Source organism: Nesoenas mayeri, assembly GCF_963082525.1.
Source record: "Nesoenas mayeri genome assembly, chromosome: Z".
NCBI lineage: Eukaryota > Metazoa > Chordata > Aves > Columbiformes > Columbidae > Nesoenas > Nesoenas mayeri.
Genome location: NC_137542.1, coordinates 69,982,912 through 70,008,769, shown reverse-complemented (window position 1 = coordinate 70,008,769; position 25,858 = coordinate 69,982,912). Strand labels below are relative to the sequence as shown.

Below are 25,858 nucleotides of genomic sequence, written 5' to 3'. Positions count from 1 at the left end.
ACAAACAGGGCAAACAGAAGCAGAGAAAAAAACAGATACAGATAAGAAGTGGACTCAGCAGTCAAACTACCCCAAACTTGAAGACACCACACTAGTGATACACCTGGAGGTTACCTGGAAAAACTGGCTGTGACAACTGATCATCCACCCCTAAGTTAACCCAGGCTCTATAGATGAAGGGCAGAACTCTACCCAAATTAAAGAGTCTTAGTCACTTTTTTGCCATCTTTATTCCTGCATTCGCAATCGTTGCATTAGGGATGCTACAGGTGTGTGCCTGGTGTGTCCTTTCAAGATCCATGTACCAATCTGTTGTACACAAACTTGCCTAATTTCTTTTTCAACCTGCCACTTCCACAATGTCCAGTGACAGCAAGCTCAGGAAGCTCATTGCTATTGAAAAACATACTTCCATCTGTTTTAATCTGAAATCCTGCTAGTGTCACCAAGTGCTTTTTAAGGATTGACTGTCGTTAGTCTCTCTCACCTGGTGGGATCTGGTGAACAACAGGTCCACTCTCAATCTACCACCTTCACAACTTTGCAAATCCTGTTCATTTTCTCATTTGGTCTTTTCCTATCCAAAGTCATAGCTTTTTCTTGTCTCATTCTATGGCTGCTGTTTCATCCCCTTGATCATTTAAAATTGTCCTGTGCATCTTTTCAAGATTCCACTATGTCTCTGTTGAAACTAAAAATACACATAGGAATCAAAATGTGGGTACACCAAGGTTTGTGCATCCACAAGCTTTTGTGAAGACCTGGGGAGCTTTCAACTTCACAAATTGTCACTACCTTCTCTGAGTTCAGTATCATGTAGGCATGGTGTTGATGACTCTTCCCTAGGTAAATTACCTTTTTGTCCACTCATTTTTGATGCATTTTTGGAGTTTCTTGCTATTAACATGCCATTTGACTATCTGAAAGAACTTGGTATCATCCACAAATTTATTAGGTCACCCAGGAGATTTTGCTGTTCAGTTCTAGCTCTAGGTCACTGGTGAAAAACCAGTGGTCCTAGAGGACCCCAATGAGGTTTCTTCTCAAAAGAACACTGTGAAAAGCAAACACTTGTGAAAAACAACTATTAAGTCCCTTTGTCTGCTATCATTTAATCGGCAGTAAATTCACAGAAGGACTTTTCCTCCCGTCCTGCAGAAACTCGATTTCTTTATCAATGTTTGGTGTGGAATCTTGGCAAAGGCCTTTTGAAAATCCAAATGCATTATGTATGCTGGATCCTTTGTGTCACCAGATTTCTGGGTTCAGAATCCCTAAGTCTGAGATGAAGTCTCAGATTCTTTCTTTTCTCCTTCCCAGCTCTACGAGTATAAGCCAGGTTTTAACCAACATGCTATTACACCCAGCAAGCCTGAGATGAATATGTGAATGAACACTAGAGACTGGTTGGATAGAAAATGAAAGCTGAGAAAGAGAAGCTGACTTTGCAGCCATTCCCTGAAGGGCCACGAGCTGGGATAGGGGACCCTGCCTTTCATATGTGCACTGTGTCTTCGGTGACCAAAAACCACCCTTTGGGAATATTCCCATGTACTGACTCTGAAGATGCTGAAACCAAGAAAAGACAGAAGATAAGTGCAATTCTTGAGGCAGAAACATCAAGAGAATGAACAAGATTAAATCAAGAATCAGAGACAAACAGACTGTGCCAGTTAGCCTGAGATTCACATTTTACTTTCATGCAGGTTGGGACTCAGAGCAGACATTTCACTGTGGGATACAGGAGGAGGCAAAATCAACAGAGATATATATGTATTTAAACCAACTCCAGGTTGGGATGTATTTCATGCCTGTAACAGGTCTATATTTTCCAAAGGCATCTCAAAGTTTCTTAATTCTTAAAGAAAAAGATCAGACTGCAGAATATTTCAAGGCAATTAAAAAAAGATCTGAGCCTTTTATTTAAAATACATCACACAATGTAAAACAGAATATATTTACACAGTGTCCTCAGCAAGAGCCTCCCGGAGTGCTGTAAAACCCACACCCACATAATAGAGAGCTTACAGTATCAGAGACTTTTAGAGAACTCTCCAAGGCAGTATTCACAGAAACATAACCTAGAGAAGGAAAAGACTTATATCATCCAGCCATCTCCCCGCTGACAGAGAACCATTCCCTACAGTGTGCTTCCTCATGTTTGCTGCTTACAATCAGACTATCGCTATCCTCCTTTGGAAGACATTCTACAGCCAAACATATCTCACGCTATCATTACCATGATTACTTATTTATAGACTATGGTATAGCCTAAAGGGCTTGATCAGGATCGGAGGACCTGCTCTACAACCACTTGTAAAAGCGATCCTTTCTCCAAAAGAACGCATGGTCCAAATAGACAAGTCAACGTGCAGAAGGGAAGGTATAATGCAGAAGATCAGAACAGCATGAAAAGCACCACAAACATTCCATGAAGTTTTTGCTTCCAAGTTTGGTAGGAGGAAAATGTATGCATTGCAAACAAAAACATGTTCCTGATAGTCAGGTAGAGATATACAGAAAGGATTTTCTTCCTCATTGCTTCACACTATTAGTTATAGCTAAAGATCTGGCACAGTACTGAGAAATCCATCTCCTTTTTTAGTGCAAATGCTCCTTAAGTATTGGAACTATATTGCATTTCTCGCTTCTGCTCCAGTCTCAGTCAACATTTATCTGAGCCACATGTATTTTAATCTTCTCTCATAAATCAATACCTCTAGCACAGCAACAGATTTTGCCACTCTCCCTCTGCTCTTTGACAATAACTTTATAGCAAGTGATCACCCCAAAATTAGCACCGTATTCCACTGGTCGGGTTGCACAGAAACAGAGGGGAGATGAGCTCCCTCCAGCACTCACACAACACTTGTCTGTGCGGACTCAGGTCATTTTGCTGCTGCTTCCTTGCTCCGCAGGTCCCTCTCCGTGCGTACGTATAGGTACACCGCACTGCAACACACACCTGTCTGCAGTGCCAACGAACACAGTGCCTCCTCCTGTAGGGTTGCTAACAACTACCACCAAATCTTGTTGAAAATGGAATCAGAGATTACAGCCTTCACACAGGAGAATCTGGGGAGAAGCGGCCGAATTGAGTAACAGCATCACACCTTTGCTAACCAAAATGAGATGTGCTTGGCAGTGTTACGGGACACCCCTCCCTCCCCGGTGGGATAAAACGCAGTATGGAGCAAAGAGGACTTGGTCTTGAAAGGGGCTGAACACTGTTGGTTTGCCCCCAGCCCTTTGCACAGCAGGCAGAGCCAGTGCACTGGACACTCGATCCAGCAACAGCATCTCAAAACGTTTGTGCCCTAAGGCAGGGCTGATAAGAGATTATTCTTCCCCATTTTTCACCCCGGCTTCACATACAATAGTGTCCAACCATCTGTCATAACCGAAATAAGAGTTACTGCTGCTTTTATTCCTCCTTGCTACACAAACAGGACATTTTCACTTGCCCAGTAGTCAGAGACCAACACCTGCTTTCCTCACCTTTTCGCACACCCGTCTCAATGCTCCCAGCGCTCAGTTACTCAACCTCTTTGCTTCTGGTAACTCAGCCTTTTCTATTATTTCCTCATCGGACTTTCACTCAGCCCCTGCTGCCACGTTACCAACCTGTCAAATGCAACTGAAAGGGCTTCTTTATTGTTTTTATCTCTGTGTGCTTTTAGTAGCTAAAAAAATAACAACAACAAAAACCTGCAAATCGTTTCTTGTAAGGCATGGCTGCAGGCAGCTGAATTGGCATAACTGAGGTTGTAATAATTCTGGAAGGGGGCGGGTGAACAAAGACACGAGTGCTGGGAAGTAAAGAAACCTTTTAAATCAGATCTGCCATTGATAGAAGAATAATTTAGAATGAAGTTCTTGTACAAAAAGGAAGAAATTACAGAACTACGGAACTACCGTGGAGTTTAACAACCACCTCTGCAATCACTCTGTTTGTATTGTCCTTCTCTCCCCTTTCACGCACCCATTTCTGTCTCATCAAGTCTGAAAGCTCTTCAGATCAGAAAATGAACCTCAGTATATGTACAGCACCTGAGGCCCTGATTCTGCTGTGATATTACATAATAACTTTGCACTTCTGAGCATGCTTAGCTTTCATTCCCTTTAAGCACTCTGTTATCACAGCATATCTTCAGCAAGATCTTCACCCTTTATTGTTCTGGGCCAAAACTAAGCTGTCATCTTTTCTGCCATACCTCATCCCCCTACTCCTCCTGCCTTAACAGCTTCTCATTTTTTTGCTCTTACAAGTTTGTCCCCAAGCATCTTTCCCCTCAAAGCAAACTCTAATTCAGCAAATCATCTTTAAAATTGTGCTTTTATAATGTACTAAAGCCTCTGACAACGGGTTGCATATGTAAATCAAAGTGCAACTCTGCACCTCCTCTCTGCCAGTCTCAGTGTTGCCCCTTAGTTTTATTCCTTTTTCACATTTCATCTCCGTTTTTTCTACTGTACTTGCGGCAAAGCTGGGACTACCTTACACCCTGTGCGCTGCCTAGAACTTCGTGGGTACTAAATAATTCCAAAACAATTTTAAGGGACATGGATGAGGGGAGAAAAAAACTACCACATACAGCTTGCAATGTCCATCCTCATCTACATAGATTAGCAATCTGTCTTTTTTCACAAGCTCAGTCCAAATTCCCAGCCTGCCTGATAATAAATCAACTTTTCGCTTCAGTTGTAGAGTCACTGGGAGATCTGCATAGTTTTAGGTCAAGCACTTATAACCATTTTATGATTCTAAAGTTTCATACCTTGTCATTTAGTTACTGAACTGTGAGCTTTCATTGACTTTCTAACCATTGTGGCAAGAACTGCTACTAGCTGTGCAAGATTTAAAACCTCATCGAGCAGAGGAGCAAAATCGGACTGCAGTAGTTTTAAGTATATATTGGGGTAGAATCATGACCCTATGGAAGCCAATGGGAGTTCTGCCACTGGCTCTGGGTTTCTTCCCTGCCTGTTGCCATTTGTTTTGTCAGGGTGAATAGGTACTGCAAGCTCTCTTATATTACACCATGGGAATGAGATGCCTCAGTGTACGCTTGGAAATTATTTATTTTACCTTTTTCTTTCCTCCTACCCTGGTGAAATATTTTACATGCAGTCAATAGCTACACCTAAACACCAGCTCTTCCCGTAGATCTGTATGATCCTTCCTCTCCTGCTTGTCAGTTTAATTTCTGCTGCTGTGGCATGGAGTGTTTAATAGCAAAATCCAGCACTCAGATTCTTCTGTTTCTTAATTATCTCTGCCCTGTCAGCTGTATCAGTGGAAACAAGTTACCATTAGACAATTCAGATACCAGTAAACACCAAGTTGTGATAATACAGAGTCCTGTATTACTGTCATTATGGAAAAAGCTGTTTCAGGGAGGTTTGAAAAAATTAAATAAGCCCAGGACTTCCAAATGGCCAAAAACCTAAAGATATCTTAATTATCCTTCAATATCTTAATCATTCTGCAGAATTATGATCTTGTGTAACGGCCATTGTAAATGAAAGGTTTGCTGCTCTGCACAGTTGCCGCTTCCTTCTAATTGCGAATTAAAGCATAATTTGTCGTGGCTGTACGCCAAAATGACTAGAAAAATTTACAGACACTAACTCTGGTTGAAATAGGGGGGGAAAAGCAGTTAGATTTCTTTAAGTAATAGAAAATCACTCACCAAGTTGTACTTTAAAACAAAACACTAGAGCTTTAAGTTGACAAACTGACTTGAATTAAACCACACATGAAAGTGCTTGCACTGTAAATCTTACAGGGCAAAAGTGATGGTAGGTTATCATTCTGTTTATTAGCATGCACTTTGGAGAGTTCAGGGCAAGTATGGATACGCATTCATTCCGTTTTATGCTGCACATTACTGAAAACACATTCGCCATAAATAATTCATAAACGCATTGTCTGAAAATTCAGATTCCAAAAATACACCACAGTTTTCAACTTTATGGTTGCTTGGTCTTCAAAACAGAAATAGACAATTGGATGGATGGACTTGGCAAACCTGATAAGAACCCATCAGTCAGAATTACACTCCAGAGGTAAATGCGAACACCTTCCCGCTCCTGATCCCTGGAACAGCAAGGCCATGGCAATAGCCCCTGTGCCTGTGCTAGCAATCCCTTGGCAGGGAACAGGGAGAAAAACAGAAAGAGCACAAGTGACCTTAAAAACAACTTTTATTAGAAAAAGCAATGCCTTGCTGTTCTCTGTTCATGAGCTGGGTGTGTAGCAGGGGAGATGGGAGAGAAAAGGATGTCTCACAGTATGGTGTGCTGGGGAGCTACTGGAGCTGAAAATATCTAGAGATCCAGAGGAATTTAAATTTTAACTACAGTAATAGTTAAAAGACAGAGTGGACATACTGTACCTTGCAAAAAGCCCAGAGTGCATCACAAACATGAGCTCTGCTTATTGCTCTTAGCTTCTAATTGGCATCACTTCATTAATGCTAATGACATAGTAACTGACATCATTTACGCCAGTTATGGTAGCGTAAGAGAGGTGAATAAGACCTTGCAATTCATCTAAAGTCTAATTTCTGCAGGGAGCAGTGACCACAATGCCCACTGAAGAAACTGAAGTATGCTTCATAGGCTAGAGCGCTTAAGCTTTATATGCCTTGTGATTCTGTATCTTTCTGACATTATATATGTAGTTTATGCTCAGTTGCCTCTTTGTCCTTCAAAATGTACTCAGAAGCCTCACATCAGATAGCAACTGCTTTTCAGCCAGATTTGCATTCACTCACTCTGTTCTACTCGCCTCCCAGACAGAGGCACACTTAGTTTCGGATACATTATCTAGTGAAACCCTTGGTATGTAGCCTTAAGAGAACCATCCACCATCTCTCTATTCACCAGCTCTTTATTTGAATTTTGCCTCCATTTTGCCTGAGAGAAAATGTTGCAACTGAGCTCAAATACTTGGCATCCCAAGCTACTGATTGCTTGGGTGCAGACCATACGTGATCAAACAAAGCTACCAAAAAAACCATATTCCAGTATCCAATTCCTGTAAAACTTTCCATTCGGCCTTCGGTATGGAAGGGTTGGGACTTTCTGCCGCTCCATTCATCTCCAGGTGTGCTGAACTCTCCGGGGTAATCTTTAAATCAGCTGAGATTTCATACATCAAAGATGAGGATACATAATTCAGAGGAAGCCACTGAGATAAAACAGTAGCTGTGAGAAATGCGGCGTGCTGGCGGTGCCTGGTTTAGCATGTCAAAAAGGGGCAACTGCGGGCCAGGAGATGCAGGCAGACGGTACAGGAGCATGTTGTGTGGCAAAGAGGGTTGTGTCATCCTGAGCTTCACCGGGACACAGGCACTGAACAGGCTTGACACTGCACAAGTACCAAGCGAGAAGGCTATCCACAGGAAAAAAATAGCAGTAAAGAACGAGTACGAGGTGCTCAGGCCTGGTGTCCCTCGGCTGTAGTCATCGCACACTAACAACCTCTTTCAAAAACTTTACGCAGGTGGTAGCTGTCCCACTGAGATAAATTACCTACTTTCGATTGCTGAACAGATGGGCAGGGAAGAGAAATTTTAGTTTGTTCATTCCCAGCAGTAACTAGCAAAGATGATCTCGGGCTCTGCAGAATTACTTTTCGATAACCATACACCTGCAGATAGTCCACGTTTCTGTCAGAAACGACATAAGGTCGTTGATACGCTACAAAATAAGGCAGGACATTTAATGGCTCAAGGGACTGATGATATGTCATTCCCATATTCTTCTGTATATATTCTAGGCTGAGAGGGGACAGAAAGTGTACAGAGAGGGACCTCAACAGGCAGGAGAAATGGTCCCAACAAGAATTTCACAACACCAAACAACAGGAGATGTGAAATCCCGCACTTGGCGGGGGGAAAACTCCAGGTACCAGTACACACCAGGGTTGACAGAGTGGAAAAGCAGCTTTGCACAGGAGGACATGGACACTTTGCTGTCCTGACAAACAAAAACTGAACATAAGCCAGCAAAGGCCATCACTGTCAGCAGGTCGAGGAAGGTGGCTCTTCCTCTCAACTCAGCCCCGGTGGGAAACAGCTGGAGCGCTGCATCATCCAGTGTGGGACTCTCCAGTACAAGAGAGATACGGACACACTAGAGCAAGTCCAGTGAAGGAAGATGAAGATGACTAAGGAACTGAAGTATCTGACATATGAGGAATGTCTGAGAGAGGTGGGACTGTAAGTAAAGGCAGCTTATGGCAGCCTTACCAATGTGTACAGATACTTGATTAGGGGAGGAAAGAAGACAAAGTCAGGCTCTTCTTGGTTGTGCCCACTGAAAGAACAAGAGGTAATCAGCACAAACTGAAATATGAGAAATCCCATTCAAATGGAAGGGAAAAAAGCTTCCTTACCATGTAGACAGTTGAACACTGGCACAGGTTGCCCAGAGAGGTTGTGAAGTCTCCGTCCTTGGAGATACTCAAAACCTGATGGATGCAGTCCTGAGTAGCCTGCTCTAGCTGACCCTGCTCAAAGCAGGAGCTCGGAGTAGATGATGTTCAGAAGTGCTCTCAAGCTCAGCTCTTCTGTGACTTTGTAGTGGGGTATTTCTCTTCATAAACATATTAAACTTCATGGACAGCACGTGGCAAAAGGGCAAGAAGTGACTAGCAAGGACCTGACTGACTTACTCACACAGTACAAGCGTGGTGGAACCAGGGAAACTTAAAATACAAGTGCCAGCAAACCAGGAAGCCCCACAAATGAATCCAAACATTAACCAAGGGCTTCTGCCCAGGATGGTTTACAACTCATTAAAACCAGATTGGATGTATGGGAAACCTAAGGGTTTTCTCTCGCTTCCACAAATACTTCATCAAATCACTGGCAAACATTATAGTGTAGCACACAACCCCACACACACTTTTTCTTTTTGAATAAGGTCATATTCACACTTTAAGAAGCTTAGTAAAAACATTTTTAGTATCCTAAGTTTAAGCTTGCAAATATTTTTCTGGCAGAAATCCCCAGTTAACTTTACAGGAAGACCTCTAAAAGGAAACAGAACTCTTATTAAAAAAAAAGAAAAAAACCAGACTACAAAATGAATGTGACCCAGGGACTTACCCTTCTATGCAACAACACAAGCAGAGTGCACAGAGACAGTGAAGTCCGCAGGGCGTGAAATTAAAATTTTCACACAGATACAATGAAGTAATGATACAATGTTACAACCTTGGCACAAAAATCTTCTGGTTTGAGTAAAGTCAATGTCATGTGATGTTACGGTTTGTGCACTGGTAGAAATGGTCTGCTGCTAAAAAGTTCATAACAGAAGGAGTGAAAGTGAGAAAATTGTACGGATAATTACAATAAGCCTATACATTCAAGTGATCTAGATGTTCCTTAAGATGCTCATCACAGTAGTAGCCAGCTGTCACTGCAGGCTGAGTTAAGAAAGCACACTTTTCTTTCACGCCTAGAAATCTAGGAGCCGAGATGCCATTAGGAGATAGGAAAAAGAAGATTGAAAGAGATTTGAACTTGGCAAGGAAGGGGGAGGGAGAGGACATCTCTCTTACTAGGTTGTTTTGCTGCCTACGAAAGAGGCAGATATGCAGTTTCCAAATTCCAAGCATATGGGTAAGAATGGGGATGCACAGAGCAATTAACAGAGTCAAGCAGAAGCTAGGATGAGCAGCAGCTGGAGCGCTGTTAAAGTCCTTCTAGGAATTGCTTCACCTGTTAAAGGGAAAAGGGAAGGCAGCCCTGGAACAACACAGGCAAGGACAAGGTCATCGGAACAGAAACGGGGCTCGAAAAGCTCCCGGCAGATCCACATGCCGGGGAATAGTCACAAATACAAGAACCTGCCACATCGGGCTCGAGGCTTGCACAGCCAGGTACAAACTGCACCCTTTATACTGCAAATATACCCATACGATGCAACACTGAATTATCAGATAATCTGCACGCAGCAGGATGCATTTTATTTCTAAGAGTATGAAAAAAGCCTGCAAACTCATAAATCATAAAGCTGCCTGTACATTATGATGTTTCACAGATAGACTGACGGATGTGCACACATTCTACAAAACATATTTATAGATCTGAGCTATGGGGGGGGTGGAAAAACTCTGAATCCAGTATTACTGCTCATATCAAACCCCAGTTCTGAGATTAGAGGCACAGAAGTTACACACACAAGAACTATTGGTAATTCGCTTCTAGTAACTCTTCTGGAACATAACAGAAAAAGTCAGTCTCACAGTGCAAAGGTTGTTCCTTATGAGGCATGTTTCTCACCCTACTGATCCAAGACAGTACACACTGAGAATATACAGCCAAATGTGACTTAATAAAATCTTCAAGTCTTCAGCTTATTAATTTTTTTGAATTTTTCTCATTTCATTCCAGTGATTTCATTAGGTTAGACTTCTTCATCTTTATTAAAAAATAATCAGAACTGAAATGTTTCAATAAACCCAATTTCTGTTTTAAGTTGTAAAAGATGATTCAATGCAGATGAAGCAAAAATGAAAGTTAAAAGTACAATGGCATTAGAGGCTTTGCGAATCTCCTTTAAAAGAGTTTAAATACATAAATTATATATTAGTACTCTGGGATGCCTATGTTTGTTTTTTACAGAAAAAAAAAATAGAACTTCAAAAGGAGTTTTTTCATTTCATTTCATTTTTTAATTTCGTTTGGGTTTGGTTTGGGAAGGGACCTTTAAGGTCATCTCATCCAGCCCCCTGCAATAAGCAGGGACATTTTCAACTAGTTTATTTTTACTATATTGTCCAGCTCTATGTATCAGACCAAAATCCTTTAAAACTTATCTGTGGGAAGAGCCAAAGGAGAAAAACAACACTTAAGGCACCACTATTGAAACAAACAGAGTAAACTTTGTACGGGGTAGAAAATGATGACACAATATTATTTTCAGTAAGAGGTTTAGTTTTCCATCATGTTTTCAAACTATTTCCCTCCCAGAACATTCAGACTAAATGAAATAATTTAACCTTTTCCCTCCCTCCATCCCCTAGGGCCATAAATGAAGTACAACCTCATAAACAACACAGAATGGATCAAAATTATCACACTTTACCCCAAATGACCCGGCAGCTAGAAGCATGTTCCACTGAGAAATTTAAATACTCAATAATCAGTATCTACACCTAAATAAATGGCAAAAAGCCCGCTCAGGATACTGTTTTCTTTTAAGATTATCCTAATGTTGAAGAGATAACTTCAGTGCTCTAATCACAGCCCACCACAGAGCCAAACTTAACGATGTTCAATAGCATATGTTTTTGAAAAGGAAATGTGGTCTAAGAAGAGAAGTCGTCACATCTACAATACAAATTGGTGCACTCAGGTTGAACAAAGATCTGTGAGCAGGGACTAAACCACTGACTCTTTATTTCCTTCAAATCTGTATCGGAAAACTGGAAGGTATGTTACATGACTCAGGGTTCCCAAAAGTAATCCTGGAAAGCCCACAAAACAAAAATGTATTGAACAATTCAATATTCTTTACACTGAAACACTGTGGAAAACAGCCTGGTTATTTCATTACCTTACCCACAAAAAAATCAGGGCCTGAATCTTCGGTTATTATATCCTATTGAATTAATTTCAGATATGTAACATTATGAAATTGAGACTTAAACCCAGATATTTGATATTTCCATATCAGAAATGTCTCGACAAAGACATTAAGAGATGAACATGTAGTTATTCAAAAATCATTATTATAACCCATATATTATGGATTACTTTATCTAAAAAAACTGTATAAGTTATAAAAAACCCTACACCTACAGTCTTGGAGTATGAGAACACAATAATGACGAGGAGTCAGGATACCAGGTAACTGGATCTCTGGTCTCTAAATGTTGTACACTCTGAATGTGCCACCTCACAATTCTGCCTGATGGCCAGTAAGACAAGACAATGAAGAATTGTTCCCTATTCATTTTCTGCATGTCACCTTTGATTTTATGAGCTTTTGATAGTATCCTAAACTCAGGCATTTCTTTTCCAGGCTGAAGGGTCCTAGTCTGTTGGGTTGTTCATTCCGCAAAATCTCTCTCACATCTGGCAGCATTGCTCAGAAGTGACCACAAAGAGTAACAACATACATTATGTACTTGGATCCAACGTGTCTGTGAAGCAAAATTTACTACAGAAGTCCTTCACTTCAGAACTGGAAACAATATAAAAATGAGAAGGTTTGTTTAAAAGGAGTGGTTAAAAAGGGTAAAATGTTTGCAAATGGCACACACCTGTCTAATATTTATATGCAGACTCCAAAAATGACACAACCTATGGAGAAAGACTTCCGAGAGATTAGAGTTAGACCACCTAAGTGGAACAGTAAAGGAGACAGTTACGTCACGTCAGGTTTAAATAAAGAAAACAGCAAACTGATTGATCAACAAAACAAAACAAAACTAACACAAGAGATCCCAGCCAAAGATTAAGGGTCATCCTGCTAAAAGCTTAAGGTCTAATAACAAATCCCACCGTAAGTATATAAAAAATAGGAAGACTGAGTATTTATGAAAGCCAAGAGGAGATAAAGTTAAAAAGGAGCACCTAGGTTTGATAAGGCCATAGCAGAAAAAGTCAATGAACTCATATTCACTATGCATGAACTTAGGAAGTTTCTGAGGCCACAGAGGACATGGTGGAAGACCTGTCTCAAGTTGAAGTGTCATATAAATACATTACAGAACAAATCAACAGAATGAACAATAATAAATTGCTGGGATCAGCTGGTACTCTCTCAAACTTCTGAGGGAGCTCAAGTATGAAATAGCTGAACTATTAACTATAGCGCGTAACTAATTGCCTAAAACTGCCTCAGTTCTGGGGCACTGAAAGTTGGTAAATGTATCTTTTTCTTTTTTTTAAAAGGGATCTAGAGTGACGCAAAACTCTACAAATGAAGAGGTCTGATGTTCAGAACAAGCAGACTGATAGAAATTACAAAAAAGATTCAATAAACTTGACATATTGGTGAAGAGTCTTTTTAGTAAGTCATAATTCACTGGGGACCTCTACTAGATTTGTAGAATTATCATGCATCCAAAAAATGAAAATACAATTTATATAGTCTACTTGGAGTTCCAAAAGCTTTCCGGAAAATCTATCGCCAAAGTTTCCATAAACTAAAAGGAATATCCATTAATGGATAGATAACTATTTAAAAGACAGGAAATAAAGAGAAAACATTAAAATTGGTCTCCTGCAAACTGGCCGGGGAGGTCATCAGTTGAGCCTCAGAGAAACTGGTTAGGGCCTGAACTCTCTAATGCATTCATAAGTGGGTTGGAGAAAGGACAAATAATGAGATGACATTCACTGATGATTCCATGCTATTCCTGGAAGTAAAACCAGAAGCTGGATGGCTTTATTGAGACAGAGAACCAGAATATCACAAAGGAAATAAAAAGTACATATATAACTGGAAATAGGGCAAATCAAATAGTATAAAATGCTGGTTAACGTCCTGAAGTAACAGAAAGCCAAGAATTTCTTTTGTAAGTAGGCAACGCATCAGCTGGATACAAAGGATAAGACAGAGCTGCGCCGGTCTGGTGAGACCCTCTCCCTACACACACTACGCTTGAGTCTCAGAGGTGGGAACTGACGGGTTGCAAGGTCCTGCTCAGACCTCAGAAACACCGCAGGATCCTGGTCACTCGTGTTTGAGTCACAGGGTGTCATCCTTTCACGTCACTTCTAAAAAGGATTCTCCAACTCCCGTCTTTCCACTACCACAGTTTTATTAAACAGGTTGCCACACCACAAGCCCACATTCCACTGAGAAGATGCTGTACGTTCACAATTCTACAAACCCAATCCCTCCTCCAGGGCGTTCTGTACATAAGCCCCTTGATTTATAATGCGAGTATTAAGACTGTGTTAATAACCAAGCCGCTGACCATGTAGCACATAGGTTAACCCCGCAATTGCTTCCAATCCATAAACAAAATACAAATGACAAACAACTTATTTTTAGTTCCACATATTCAGCTGTAAGAGGGATAAGGTGTCAATGCACGTTACTCTGGGCTTATTTTACAGTCCACAGGATGACAGGTATCACCAAAAGGTGATTTAGCTGATCCTAAAATAAGTCATCGACTCTAAAAGGAGCTGAGGGTAACTAGCTCAGTTGTCTCAAGATAAGGAAGATGAATTCCACCCTAACTATACTAGCATCACAATTAATCATCGTTATTACATAGACCAACCAAGCACGGAGATTCACTGTGCCAGGATCCTGCCCAGAAGAGTTTACAGCCTGAAAAGTCCAGGCAGGTGAAGGAGAGAGAAAAAGCAACACATAAGCAATGTGGTGGAACGATGACAGAGCTATATTTTGGGAGAATGGCTTCTTAGAGTGAAATGTAATTATTCTATACATACTGTTACTCAATTCCTCCCGTCTCTAAAAAGAAAAACCCAAGAGGAGACTCCTCTGAAGGAGAAGTAGCAGAGAAGTGACTACAGTGCTGGGAACAGAACCACACAAAAGAGTCACTTAAATGAACCATGACAAGAGGAACCAAGACTGGTCTTAATTTGTCAAGTTCTATAGAAATTGCCATCATAGTAATTCCAAGGAAATGTTTAAAAGCTACAATGCGAAGACTATCACTGGAAGAAGAAAGGACAGTCAAATCAGGGTTTTTTGACAAAGAGGTAAAGCAAGAACCAGAAGGAAGCTAAAAGTATTTTTTAAAAAAAATATTATTGCTGTAATTACAACTGCAAAAGGGAACAACATCCAATGAACCAACACTCACTTAAGATTTAATGTGGTATTTAAGAACATGCAAAAGCAGTGAGTAGGAAAAAAAGGTAAAAAAAAAAAGGGAATTAAGATAACAATGAAAATTATGGTAAGAAGTAGACTGAAAGAGTTAAGTCAGCTTCATAATATGATTTGTACGCTATTTTGCTTTGCTTATTATTACTTTCAAATTGTCATACCACTGAATGATGGAAACCTTGCCAACTACTTCAAAACTGACACGTTTTCTGTTGCACCGAACATTCCCAGAAGACATTTCCTCTCATTTTAATACAAAATCCTGTCAGATCCACAGAGCTGAATAAAAAAGTGTGTAAAGGATATGTAGCTGTAATAGACCTCCCCCAACTAGTCAACTTTGGAATAAAAGACGATCAAAAAAGACTCAAAGATCCAGTGCTAGATTAATGCAAATATCTGCCTGTTTGCAAGAGTACTTTTTGATTAAACTGGCATACATCAAGTACAATTAGGAAGGTTATTTATAACTAAGAAATACATAATTCTGCATTTTAATGAGGGTGACAATTACAGTCAACAGTTGCTAATTAACATTAATCCTTTTGCACTGCAAGTCAGAATTTCCCAATATGATTTTCATTGTCAGCAACGGACACACCAAAACTGTTATCGCAAAGCAGCTATTAGGTAGGCTGCTTTGACACAAATAGGTGTTCCTGTTACACACAGTAAAGAAAAGGAAGCTGCTGATGAGTTAAATTTGATAACCTCAGATGTAAATACAGAATGTCATTTCAAAATTTACTTGATGTCGACAACACGAAATATAATCAAGGCTTATCATTTTCATGGCTGAACCCAATTCCAAGTTTCCCAAGAGCCAGGCTTCACAAGTGAAATCTGATTTCAAAGAAGCTTGAAATCTCCCACTGCTAAATTTGGTTTTGATCCCAGTCCTGGGTTCACATCTGCATTTCACCCTTGAGACTTCAAAGCTTTTAGTGGTCGTAACCGAACAGCGTAGATAAGGGGTAGTGTTTGCCCAGTCCATATCGGTTTCTGAAGCAAAACTCTGGAGCAAGTACTGAAGATGGGAATGATTACTACTGATTGATTTCCTACCATAGTGTAGCCTTATTGCAAACCTTTTTTCTTAAGCAGAGCGTCAAGAAAATGTTGGTTCTCAAAAACACTGAATTTTAAACCCTAACCTTCCAAAATTGCTCAAATGTATTTCTATTCAGTGATTAAAAATAAATGCCAAGTCTACAGTAACAACTGTTGACCTAATTAAACGCTTCTATTTCTGATAGCCACGATCCTCTAAGAGAGAGATGATTTAGATTTGCTATGCATGTCTTTCCAAAAGTGAAGTCTGTTTTAGCCTCTCAGCCATCATCTCTTCAGACAGAAGCACTAGAAAACTATCTGACAGTCTCTTTCATACTGGTCTTTAACAGGAAGAGAGACTTGGTCCAGACACCATCAGAGGCACAAGATCATAATGCAACCCGTAAATAAAGCGCCTAGAAATGCGCCGAGGTGCTCGCCATCTGGGTCAGGCAATTGGAGTGGGATCAATGTCAGATATAAGTAAATGAGAAGGCAGAAAAGGAGAATTGTGAGTGCTAAGCAAAGAAACCTATAATGCACTTCTTACAAAGTGCTGTAAAATTCACATTTATTCACATTTATTTTGTAAGTATGAGATAGATGGGTTATTTCTACATACAGAGGTGCCCAACCAAAATCAAGATAAGTGATATTAATGTCCTATGGTCAGTATTATTGAACCTCGAAAGCAATAAACTACCAGTCGATAAATATTACATTTGCAACATAGTTAACATTCTTCTACTGTCTCTGGCACTTATTACACATTGTAACCGCAAGTCTACAATACATTATTCATATTTGGGGTGTCACTGAGTGATGGATTGCTGTAAGAGAGGCTGTCCTTTAAATAAATCAACAAATAAAAATGCAAATGTTAACATTTTCAGCCACAACTTTTTCCATCTTGAATGGGGAATGAAAATTTCACATTATATCGACAGCCAGCAGAGAGAACAATTAACAACCTACACTGTGAATAAGAGAGATTAATTTGCCAACGTTTGGTTTTATCCCTTGCATATGGAACTATATTGGACTTTTTTGTGCTGCTGGCTTTCTCCGGGAGTAGGCAAAACTTGTGTTTCCTACCACATTCAGCACCTAACTCACCACCCCATTCCAAACACACTTAAATTAGATCTTAAGTTAGATCTGGAATGAAAGCTTTCTCCTCCTCATTCTCCTTTTGAACCTTGAATGGTGTCTGATCCTAAAGGGGAAAAAATAATCTATTTCTTTGGCAGTGCTTCCTTAAGACTCTGCAGTAGAAGCAACTTCATAGTATCGTCTTAAGAGCAGAACCGTATTTAAGCATCCAGTGTGCACAGATCTGAAAGGCAACTATTGCATAAGGCAAAAGCTTAAATCTCATCACTGTCGTATTTCCTAACACTCAGCATAACAGATCTACTCTAGACTATTCCAGTGTGCATTATTAAGTATACAACTCTGCACATTATATTCTACATTAGATATTAATTTGCTTAAAAGTCCCCGAATACACATTCACCTGAGATGTGCTGGGCAATTGGGTAAATAGTTTTGTTTTTAAAATGTCCCTAAACACAGATTTATACAATACAATCTGTTTATAAAAACTCCAACAGGCCACTGTAGTCAAACAGATAATAACATAGCTCAGATACAATATTCATAGTGCAGGAACTTCTAAATCACTTATTTTAATGGCTACAAGAAACTTCACTCCAAGACAATGCATTCAGCTAGCATTAAAGCTCTGATTTAAAACTGCAACAAGAAAACACAGGCTTAATGCTGAAATCCCATACTATCACTCAATCCCTTAATTTACCTAACTGTTCTTAAATTCACTTCTTAGGTGCCCAAAATGAAAAATGTTACAGCAGAATTATCTGTTTCCATGGTGAGCAGAACAACCTTTGCCTGTGTCTTTTGAAGTGCTTGATTATCTGCAGTGTTACAGGACTTACTGTGCCAAACTCAACACTACAACTGTTTCTGCGTGGGGAGAGCCTGACAATTGCACCAGGGCTGTAATCAAATTAGAGTCTTTCACAAGGCACAATTTAAAACTTTTCTTTTTTTTAAAAAAAAGAATAGCTTAATACTTTGATTTAGAGCAGTTTCACTTCTGCTTTGCAACACAACACTTATTTTGCTGAAATCAGTGCCTAATTATACTTGAGGTGACATCTAGTTTATGTTAAAAGTCCTTCATTACTAAATGGAAGCACACCAGTGCTGCTGCCTCCTCCTTCCAGCTCACAGCCGAAACCCAGAGTCTTTCTTCTAGGCAAACTGCAGTTATGAGAAAGATGTCCCTGGTCGTCAAAAAGGTAAATGTTTAAGACAGTCAGAGGAACTATGTTTTAGGGGTAAGAAACAAACTCTTCCAAATTTGTCCAGCCCCAACCCCGCCTGTGATGTTTTTCTTTTTTCGGATATATCACTTTGGTCTAGATAAATAAGTACATGAAGTAGAAAAGCTCTCCAGACCTGCTGTGAACAGAATTTCAAGGGGCTCACGCAGGTGTAGACACTTGGCTTAAAAACACTGGTAAGCAAACATGCAATGCTTGGCTGTATTACTAAAAGCAGCGACAGGTATGCATGGAAGCGCGATGGACAGATAAATCCAATATTAGCCCAACTTGGGATGCCAAATAAAGAAATGCTATTTTTCTTTCAGAGATATCGCTGAAACCACCTTGTGCACGTTCATTCTTACAAGTCTGGTCCTTCCACAGGCCTAAGGCTCTCAAACTGTATACCTTTACCTTCTAGGGATGCTGTTTCGTGTCCCAGATGTGATTCGTCCCAAGGGAGAGAAAGAAGTAGGACTGCAGAGATGCTTTCTCAAGCAGGAGAGAGCTGTAGCACGCTGAAGCCTCCAGCTGAGCCCTGCCAAGACCGGCTATCGAGCCAACGCATCCTCTACCTGCCATGCCTGCTTATCCAGCCAGCCCCCCCACAAAAGCTGCGCCCGCACCCCGATGCCTTGCACTGGCAGGGAGCTTCTGTCGCTTTCCAACACCTTCTCCTTGGCAGCCTTTCCATCGCTGCGACTGCCAGGTGCCAGGGTTTGTGCTAGTTGAAGCTGGCACAAACACGAGTTGAATCTAGTCCTATGAATTTAAATAGTCAAAAGTAATTAGGTTTACACGTACTGCCGAATAAATAAATTTGCTCTTAGGCTAGGGCTTTGTGCTGCAAGTTTCAGGTCTGTGCCAACTGTTGTGGTTAAGCTGTTAACACACCCCCCCGCCCCAGATCACAGATTATAACAAACATGCTGACAAACCCCAACTTTAGTGGCACAAAAGCAGCAATAATTCTCAATATTGATTAATTTAGTTAGTTAAACCTGCAGTCTAAGCTTATAACCATTCAGTGATAAATTGAGACTGACCTGCTGCCCAAGCAGGTTTTTTGATGAAGGATAGGATCAGCTTTAGGTCTCCACAGAAATACTTGTCCATTTACCATTTTCAATTAGAGAAGGCCATGAGTAAGGGAAAGCACAACATGGCTGCTTAAACTGGTCAATTATACTTATAGCACCAGCGCCGAGAAAGAAAGCGAGCAGAGCACCCCAGAAATACAGGATTTTTCACAATTTGTCATCAACTGGTAAAATAAGCTTTTAAGGATGACAGCTAATCAGATTCCTTTTACTGATCACTTTATCTGATATGATTTCTAACAGCATATTTCAACAAATATTTTACTCCCCTCTGCGCGAAAGAATGGACCATCAATCCTGCTGAATAAAATTCCTTTTTCTGAGCAGTTGTTGTATGATGTGAATAATTATATCTACTCCTCAGTGCTTGAATGGAATCTCAACTTATCACTATTAGACAGTATCAAGCAGTATCTTTACACTCCGATATTACTAGCTTGTAAAAGTAACCCTTGCTTCTAAGAGAAATGCTTAGGCAATCTTGTGGTTTCTGTTTGTTTAAACAGTTACTTGTGGGAAACAGAGCCCAATCTATCTCAGTTCTTAAATCCTCCCAGAATTATCATCCCCTTCCTTCAGAAGGAAAAAAAAAAAAGTGTTTCCATAGCAAGTAAGTACAAATTTGTCAATATTGATAGTGGTTTTTCACCTATTATATATCGCAAGTTCTCTCAGAAGATAGAAATAAAATGCCAGCTGCTGCCAAAAATACAAGGATGATATCAAGCATACATTTTCCTCGTCCACTGGGCCAATAGAGGATTAAATCTGATTCAAACCCTCTCATTCTCCAAGAAATATTTAACTCTTCTTATGAACGGTTGTACATTCTTGTCATCCAACTAGTGGTGCAAAATACAGCAAATTCATACTTTAATACTTTGTTGCTTAACTAAATATTTTTCTTAGGGTTTTTTTTGTGAAAAAATGTGGGATATGATAAAGAAACCCAAGGATTGTATACTGTTTTTTGAGGCACTTACCACGAGAATTATAATCCTGCCTAAAGAAGGCAAGTTTTTTTTTTAGACTCTAAGTGTAACAACAATGCTGCTTTCTGTTTCTCCATTGGAGCAGAAGTGATAATGCTGCTTTTCCAGTGCATTTAGTGCAGATATACAGTATAATCAGGAATTGCTGACTTAATGTGATTTTGTTGCTTGTCATTAAACATAAAATAACTCTGGTACGAAACATTTTAAAATAAATGCCATTTGATAAAATATGGAGGGGGAGGGCAAATACAGGGGGATTAAAATCTTCCGCTGGATTTAAAACCTAACAGGGGTTAACACCATCCATTCAAATTATTTACAAATGTATTTAATATGTCAAGACTTGGAACATAAAAACTTTCTGTTCAAAATCTAAGTAAAATTAAAATGTTAGAACTTGGCATATTACTGCTTTTCTTATTCTAACAAGCAATTTAAGGCTTACTATAAATGTCAAAAGGATATGGCAGTTTTTGGTTTATATTTTCCAGCTCATGCTAACATGAAATATCATAGAAATTCAGTCACTTCCCTGCACCTAAGAGAATTTGACGGTTGTGTTTGCAGAATCTTAAACCAGAGATTACCTAGCGGCTTACCGTAAAGTGTCATGCTGGATTGGTGATGCGGCTGTGGTTGCAAGCTCTTTGCTGCTGCCTATCAGCACAGGGGATGTGGCTGCATAATTCCTAGGTCCTGAAGTCATCCCTGTGGAATGAAGACAAGCCAGACATCAGAAGCCCGTAAGTTTCGGACAGATGTTTTGTGATTCTGCATTATTACAGAACACTGGGACTGAAAAAGGCAACATTTTTGGAGTGCCATGTATACAGTGAAATGGCAATCAAAGAACTCATCAGCTGACAGTTCTGCGCACAGCATGCATTTCAGGATCACGTAGAATCAAATCTGTAGAATAAGTCACACTCTACAGCGTCCATCTTACTACCCAAAGTTTGACAGACTTGCACTTCTCATAGTGGTCTAGAGGATTCATCTTGTTTCACAGATACAGTTTTCATGACACGCTACATGATCTTAGTTTCCCAAGTGTAAATATCACTATAATTGTATTTTTCTTTCAATAAAATAGAACTATTAGTCCATTCCTTCTTCCTCTCTCCCAGTAACCCTCGAATTACAAAATAATCTAGGTTGAAAGGTGAAGCCTGGAGGTCATGTAGTTCAATCCTCCGTTCAAAGTGGGGGCAACAGGAACAGGTTTAAGGCACTTTTCCAGTTAGGTTTTAATGCCTCCACTGATAGAAAACCAACCTCTCTCGGACACTTCTCTGATTTCAGTGTTTGACCACCCACACAGTGAAAATGTTTTCTGTACAGCTAATCTGAGTTTCCTGAATTGTAATTTTTTCCCGTTGTCTCTTGCTCTGATGCTGGTGACTTCCAAGAACAGTTTCATTCCCTCTTCTCTACACCCTCTCCTTAGACAGCTGAAGAAAGCACGAAGATCTGTCTCTTCTTAAGGCTGAACACACCCAGCTTTCTCAGCTTGTCCCAGGAGGGCATCTCCTCCAGCACTCTGACCGCGCTGCTTGCCTCTTTTAGTCTCCCTACTGTTTGTCAATATTCTCCTTGCACTGTGAAGACACAAACTGGACACAGCACTCTACAGATACAGCCTCACCAGGGTTGATCGAAGTGGAAGTGTCACTCCATCAACATGATGACCCCAATTTTGCTGTTATGGCCCAGTATGAGGTTTCGTTACTCCATCACAGGCACATTGCTGACATGCGTTCAATTTGCCATTCAGCAGGACACTCAGTTCTTTCCTGGCAAAACTGCATTCTAGCTTCATAGAATTGTAGATCATTTTGGCTGGAAGAGACTCTCAAGATCATCAAATCCAACACTGGCACTAACCCATGTCCCTAAGAACCTCATCTACGTGTCTGTTTGTCAGCACCCAGTTGGTCTTCTTGTATGAGATCAGTCTAACACAGCTGAAGGAACTGGTATTTCCTTCATTGAACCTCAACAGGTTTCTGTCAAACCACTTTCCCAGCCTGTTAAGGTCCCTTGAACACTGGGCCCTACTCTCCAGCATGTTGACCACTTCCCCAGCTGGTGTTGCCTGCAAACTAGCAGAAGGTGCATCCTGTCAGATTGTTGTTGGCCAACTAGCAACTGGCTATCAACTGGACTGATGACAACCCTTTTAGGCTGGTGGTCCAGCCAATTTTCCACCCATCTTCCACCTTTTACCCACTCTCCTGAGAACTTGTTTTTATAGACGGGATTTAGTCGGACAGCTTACATACAGGCAGTCAGAGGTAAGTGGAATAGGCAAATTAGGAGTAATCTGATCTACTACACGAAAGTCTGAGGGTTTGGACTTTTTAAAATCTAGCCTAATTAGCTCTGTCCAAACAACATCACTTAACTAAACAGTAAGTAGAGGGAAAACTACAGGTCTCAGCAAAAATTTAAGTCAAATCAGTGTTCAGCTCTTCAAGTAATTCTGTCATGCGTAAATATTTCTCAGCTCTCTGTACAGCAATATTATCTACCATCCAGGCTAGAACATGAAGCCACACAACAAGGTTGTAATTCCAAATTCAGCGCAAAATTTACACACATCCATGGGATTATTTAAAATATTGCATTGATTTAAGGGGAATACAAATATATACAATACAGTAAAACCACGTTTTAACATGTATTCTAGGGAAGCTAACAAAAAACAATGGGTTCTTATCATCCTGCTAGAATGCATTGTGCTTCAGCACCATGCCGTGAAAAAAATCTCACCTAACAAAGAGTTAATTATCAGTGAAGGAATAAATATCAGGGGGATATATGTTGATTATGTGTCTCTGGTAACTTGATAGTCTGCCAATCCATGATGAAAATAGTGGGTATGCATATAAAGACTGGAAGCCTCCTGCTTAGACTTTTGGCTTTATGATTGAATAAGAAATATTTAAAAATCATTTCACTTGACAGTGGAATGAGGCAGACAGATTTTAAGAAACTAATACCAAAGTAATAAAAACCTGGTGAGCATGGGAGAACATATTCCATTCCTAATAGAAGAAAAGGCTAGCACGCTGTCAACATACTACATTCATAGCAAAGTAGATGTATTTCTCTGAAAAAGAAAATATATGGACTTGGAAGTGGCCAATATAGCCTCAAGGGGACTATTCAAAGACCCAAGTATGAAAATATTACCAGGGCTAGAAATGGAAAACAAGAAAAGGAACTAAGCAGGAATATACTGATGCTGTTAGGCTGCACAGACCTAAAACAGGGGTAGCAAGAAATCCTGAATAAATGCACATCTAAATAAAAAAATGTTTCAAAATACACCTTGAAAAAGGCATGCAAGTCAATTGAGGGGAAAAGAAACACCAAGGAGCAAACAGGTTCTATGAATATACAAAGAAGATTTAATAAATAATGATGCTAATATGGCTAAGCTACTAATAATTTTAAAATATACTATGAGAAAAAATAGAGAAAAGGAATATTGGCAAGTAGAAGATAATGAAGACCATGTTGATGTATAATACCTGCCTATATAAAGCTGATGAAAAGAAATTATCAGGGAGGAAAAAAAAAAAGACCGAAATTCTTTAGTCTGAAGGATATATATTTCAGGGCTAAAGGGAATTAGTTAATGAATTTATGAAGTGACTGGTAATTATTTATGAAAAGTCATAGAGAACCGGGGTGATACAAATGACAGCAAATTAATTAGATTTGCAGGTGTTGGAAGACAGTATGAGACTGGAGACCTTGCAGATGATCTAGAGAAGCAAGAAACATGGAAAAAGAATAGACATATTCACCCTTGAAATAATAATTTTAAAAAAACTCATATATGGTGTGATAATCTAAATCCTGACACCAATTGAGAGAACCCGGAGTAGCAAAGAATTGCAAAAAAAACAAACTACATGTAACCTCACAAGGCCAGGTACCCAAAAGCAATTACAGATGTCTTCCAAATGGTAATGTTAAGAATACTATTGCCAATTTGTTTAGCTTGGCATAAGAATGATTTAAAGTAGATTAAAGTCTCATTTGAGAAAATTCAAACAGCAGTATAATTCTGCTTGAGAAACAGACAACTAAAACATGAAGAAAGCAAGGAAGTGTAGCAGTCTATGTTTTGAAAGTGTAAACACTTAGAATGAAGAAACACAGTTGAGGCTGGTTCAAGCAGTAATGGGATGAAAGTAAGCAAAGGGAAAATCTAGGCTGATGATCATGAAAGAAATCTTTATGAATTGAATAATACTATAATACTAATACTCATAATACTTAACATTTAAATAGTACTTCATATCTTCAAAGTGTTTCACTAATATTAACTAATTGCTCTATTCAATTGTAGGGAAGAGTCTTCCCTCAAGGGACAAAGTTCCAGATCCTGAATCCCTAAGAAGCTACGTTAGAAAACCTACTGAAAAACAAACACTACACAGAAAAATCAGCCCCTGGAAAACTACAGATTCTATGACCTAAAATAATTTTCCTTCTCTAGCTTTTTCTTTTATATATGGAAAGAAAGCTATGCATGCTATACAACATAATGCTGATGCTATTCACCCCAAACGGATACAGAGGGAAAAATAATTCTTTCCTTATATCAATGCAGAGATATTTCAGGAAGGTGGTAAAGAGGAAGACTTTAAACAGAGATGTAGAGAAGTGTCCAATATTGCAGAATGTAATGGATAGAATCTAGTTTAGTTCCCCAGCCCAAAAGCAAATTTTTTCCAGGGCAGAAAGGATGAGAAACACTACTCCAGTGCTTTTTAACTAGACAAGCTGTTAGATTTTAGTACAAATAGACACAGCTGCTGGTGACACCAATAAAAACAATTTACTGCTGAAAAGATCTAAGACTTGAGGATTGCTTTGTCTGCTTAAAGTTTTGCTGGTAAAACTAAAAAAGTTTGTCTACAAGACACAAACACCTGCTAAAGCAAAGGAATAAAAATTAAAGAGCAAACAGAAATAGGAGACAAAAAGCATCAAAGGAAGAATAAAAGCTGATTGCTTAAGCTGATCTTGTAAGCTTCTACCCTGGAAAGAGAGAAATGCCCCTTTCACTCTACGAGGTGAGAGGACCAGGTTAACAATGCTCTTCTTCCCATTGCTAAACATCTGCAGGGAGAAAGGGAAAGTGGGTTTATTACAAAAATCACATTTTCCAGACTCACTGAACTTAGAGTAAGTGAGCAGTCCTGCGGGCAGTAAAGCCTTCCAACATTCCTGATTAAACATTTTATCTTCTCAAAAGAACAAAACAAAACCAAACCAAAACAAAACAAAATCCTAAGAAAACGAAGGTAGTTGAAGACGACAACACCAACAACACCAAAATCTGGTGCAACTGCCCCCGTTGCTTGGAGGGACACTGTTGCTCAGTCCCCCACATACACCCACCGTTCCCAGTGGTACAAGGAGGTTATACAGAGAACCCAAAGGCCCAGGTCAGCGCTAACACTGCAAGAAGGTGTGCCTGGAGACATCTCCATCCTGA

At 39.8% G+C, this 25,858-nt stretch overlaps 1 protein-coding gene across 1 annotated transcript in view; it reads right to left on the bottom strand.

Annotated features, from left to right (window-relative positions):
• Nucleotides 1–25,858, bottom strand: part of KIAA1328 — a gene marked incomplete at both ends in the record, with an annotated part of 174,267 nt that overhangs the window by 6,699 nt on the left and 141,710 nt on the right. Inside the window, one exon of the mRNA XM_080362618.1 lies at nt 20,940–21,048. Coding sequence (XP_080218744.1) covers nt 20,940–21,048 — 109 coding nt within the window. The remainder of the gene's footprint in view (nt 1–20,939; nt 21,049–25,858) is intronic.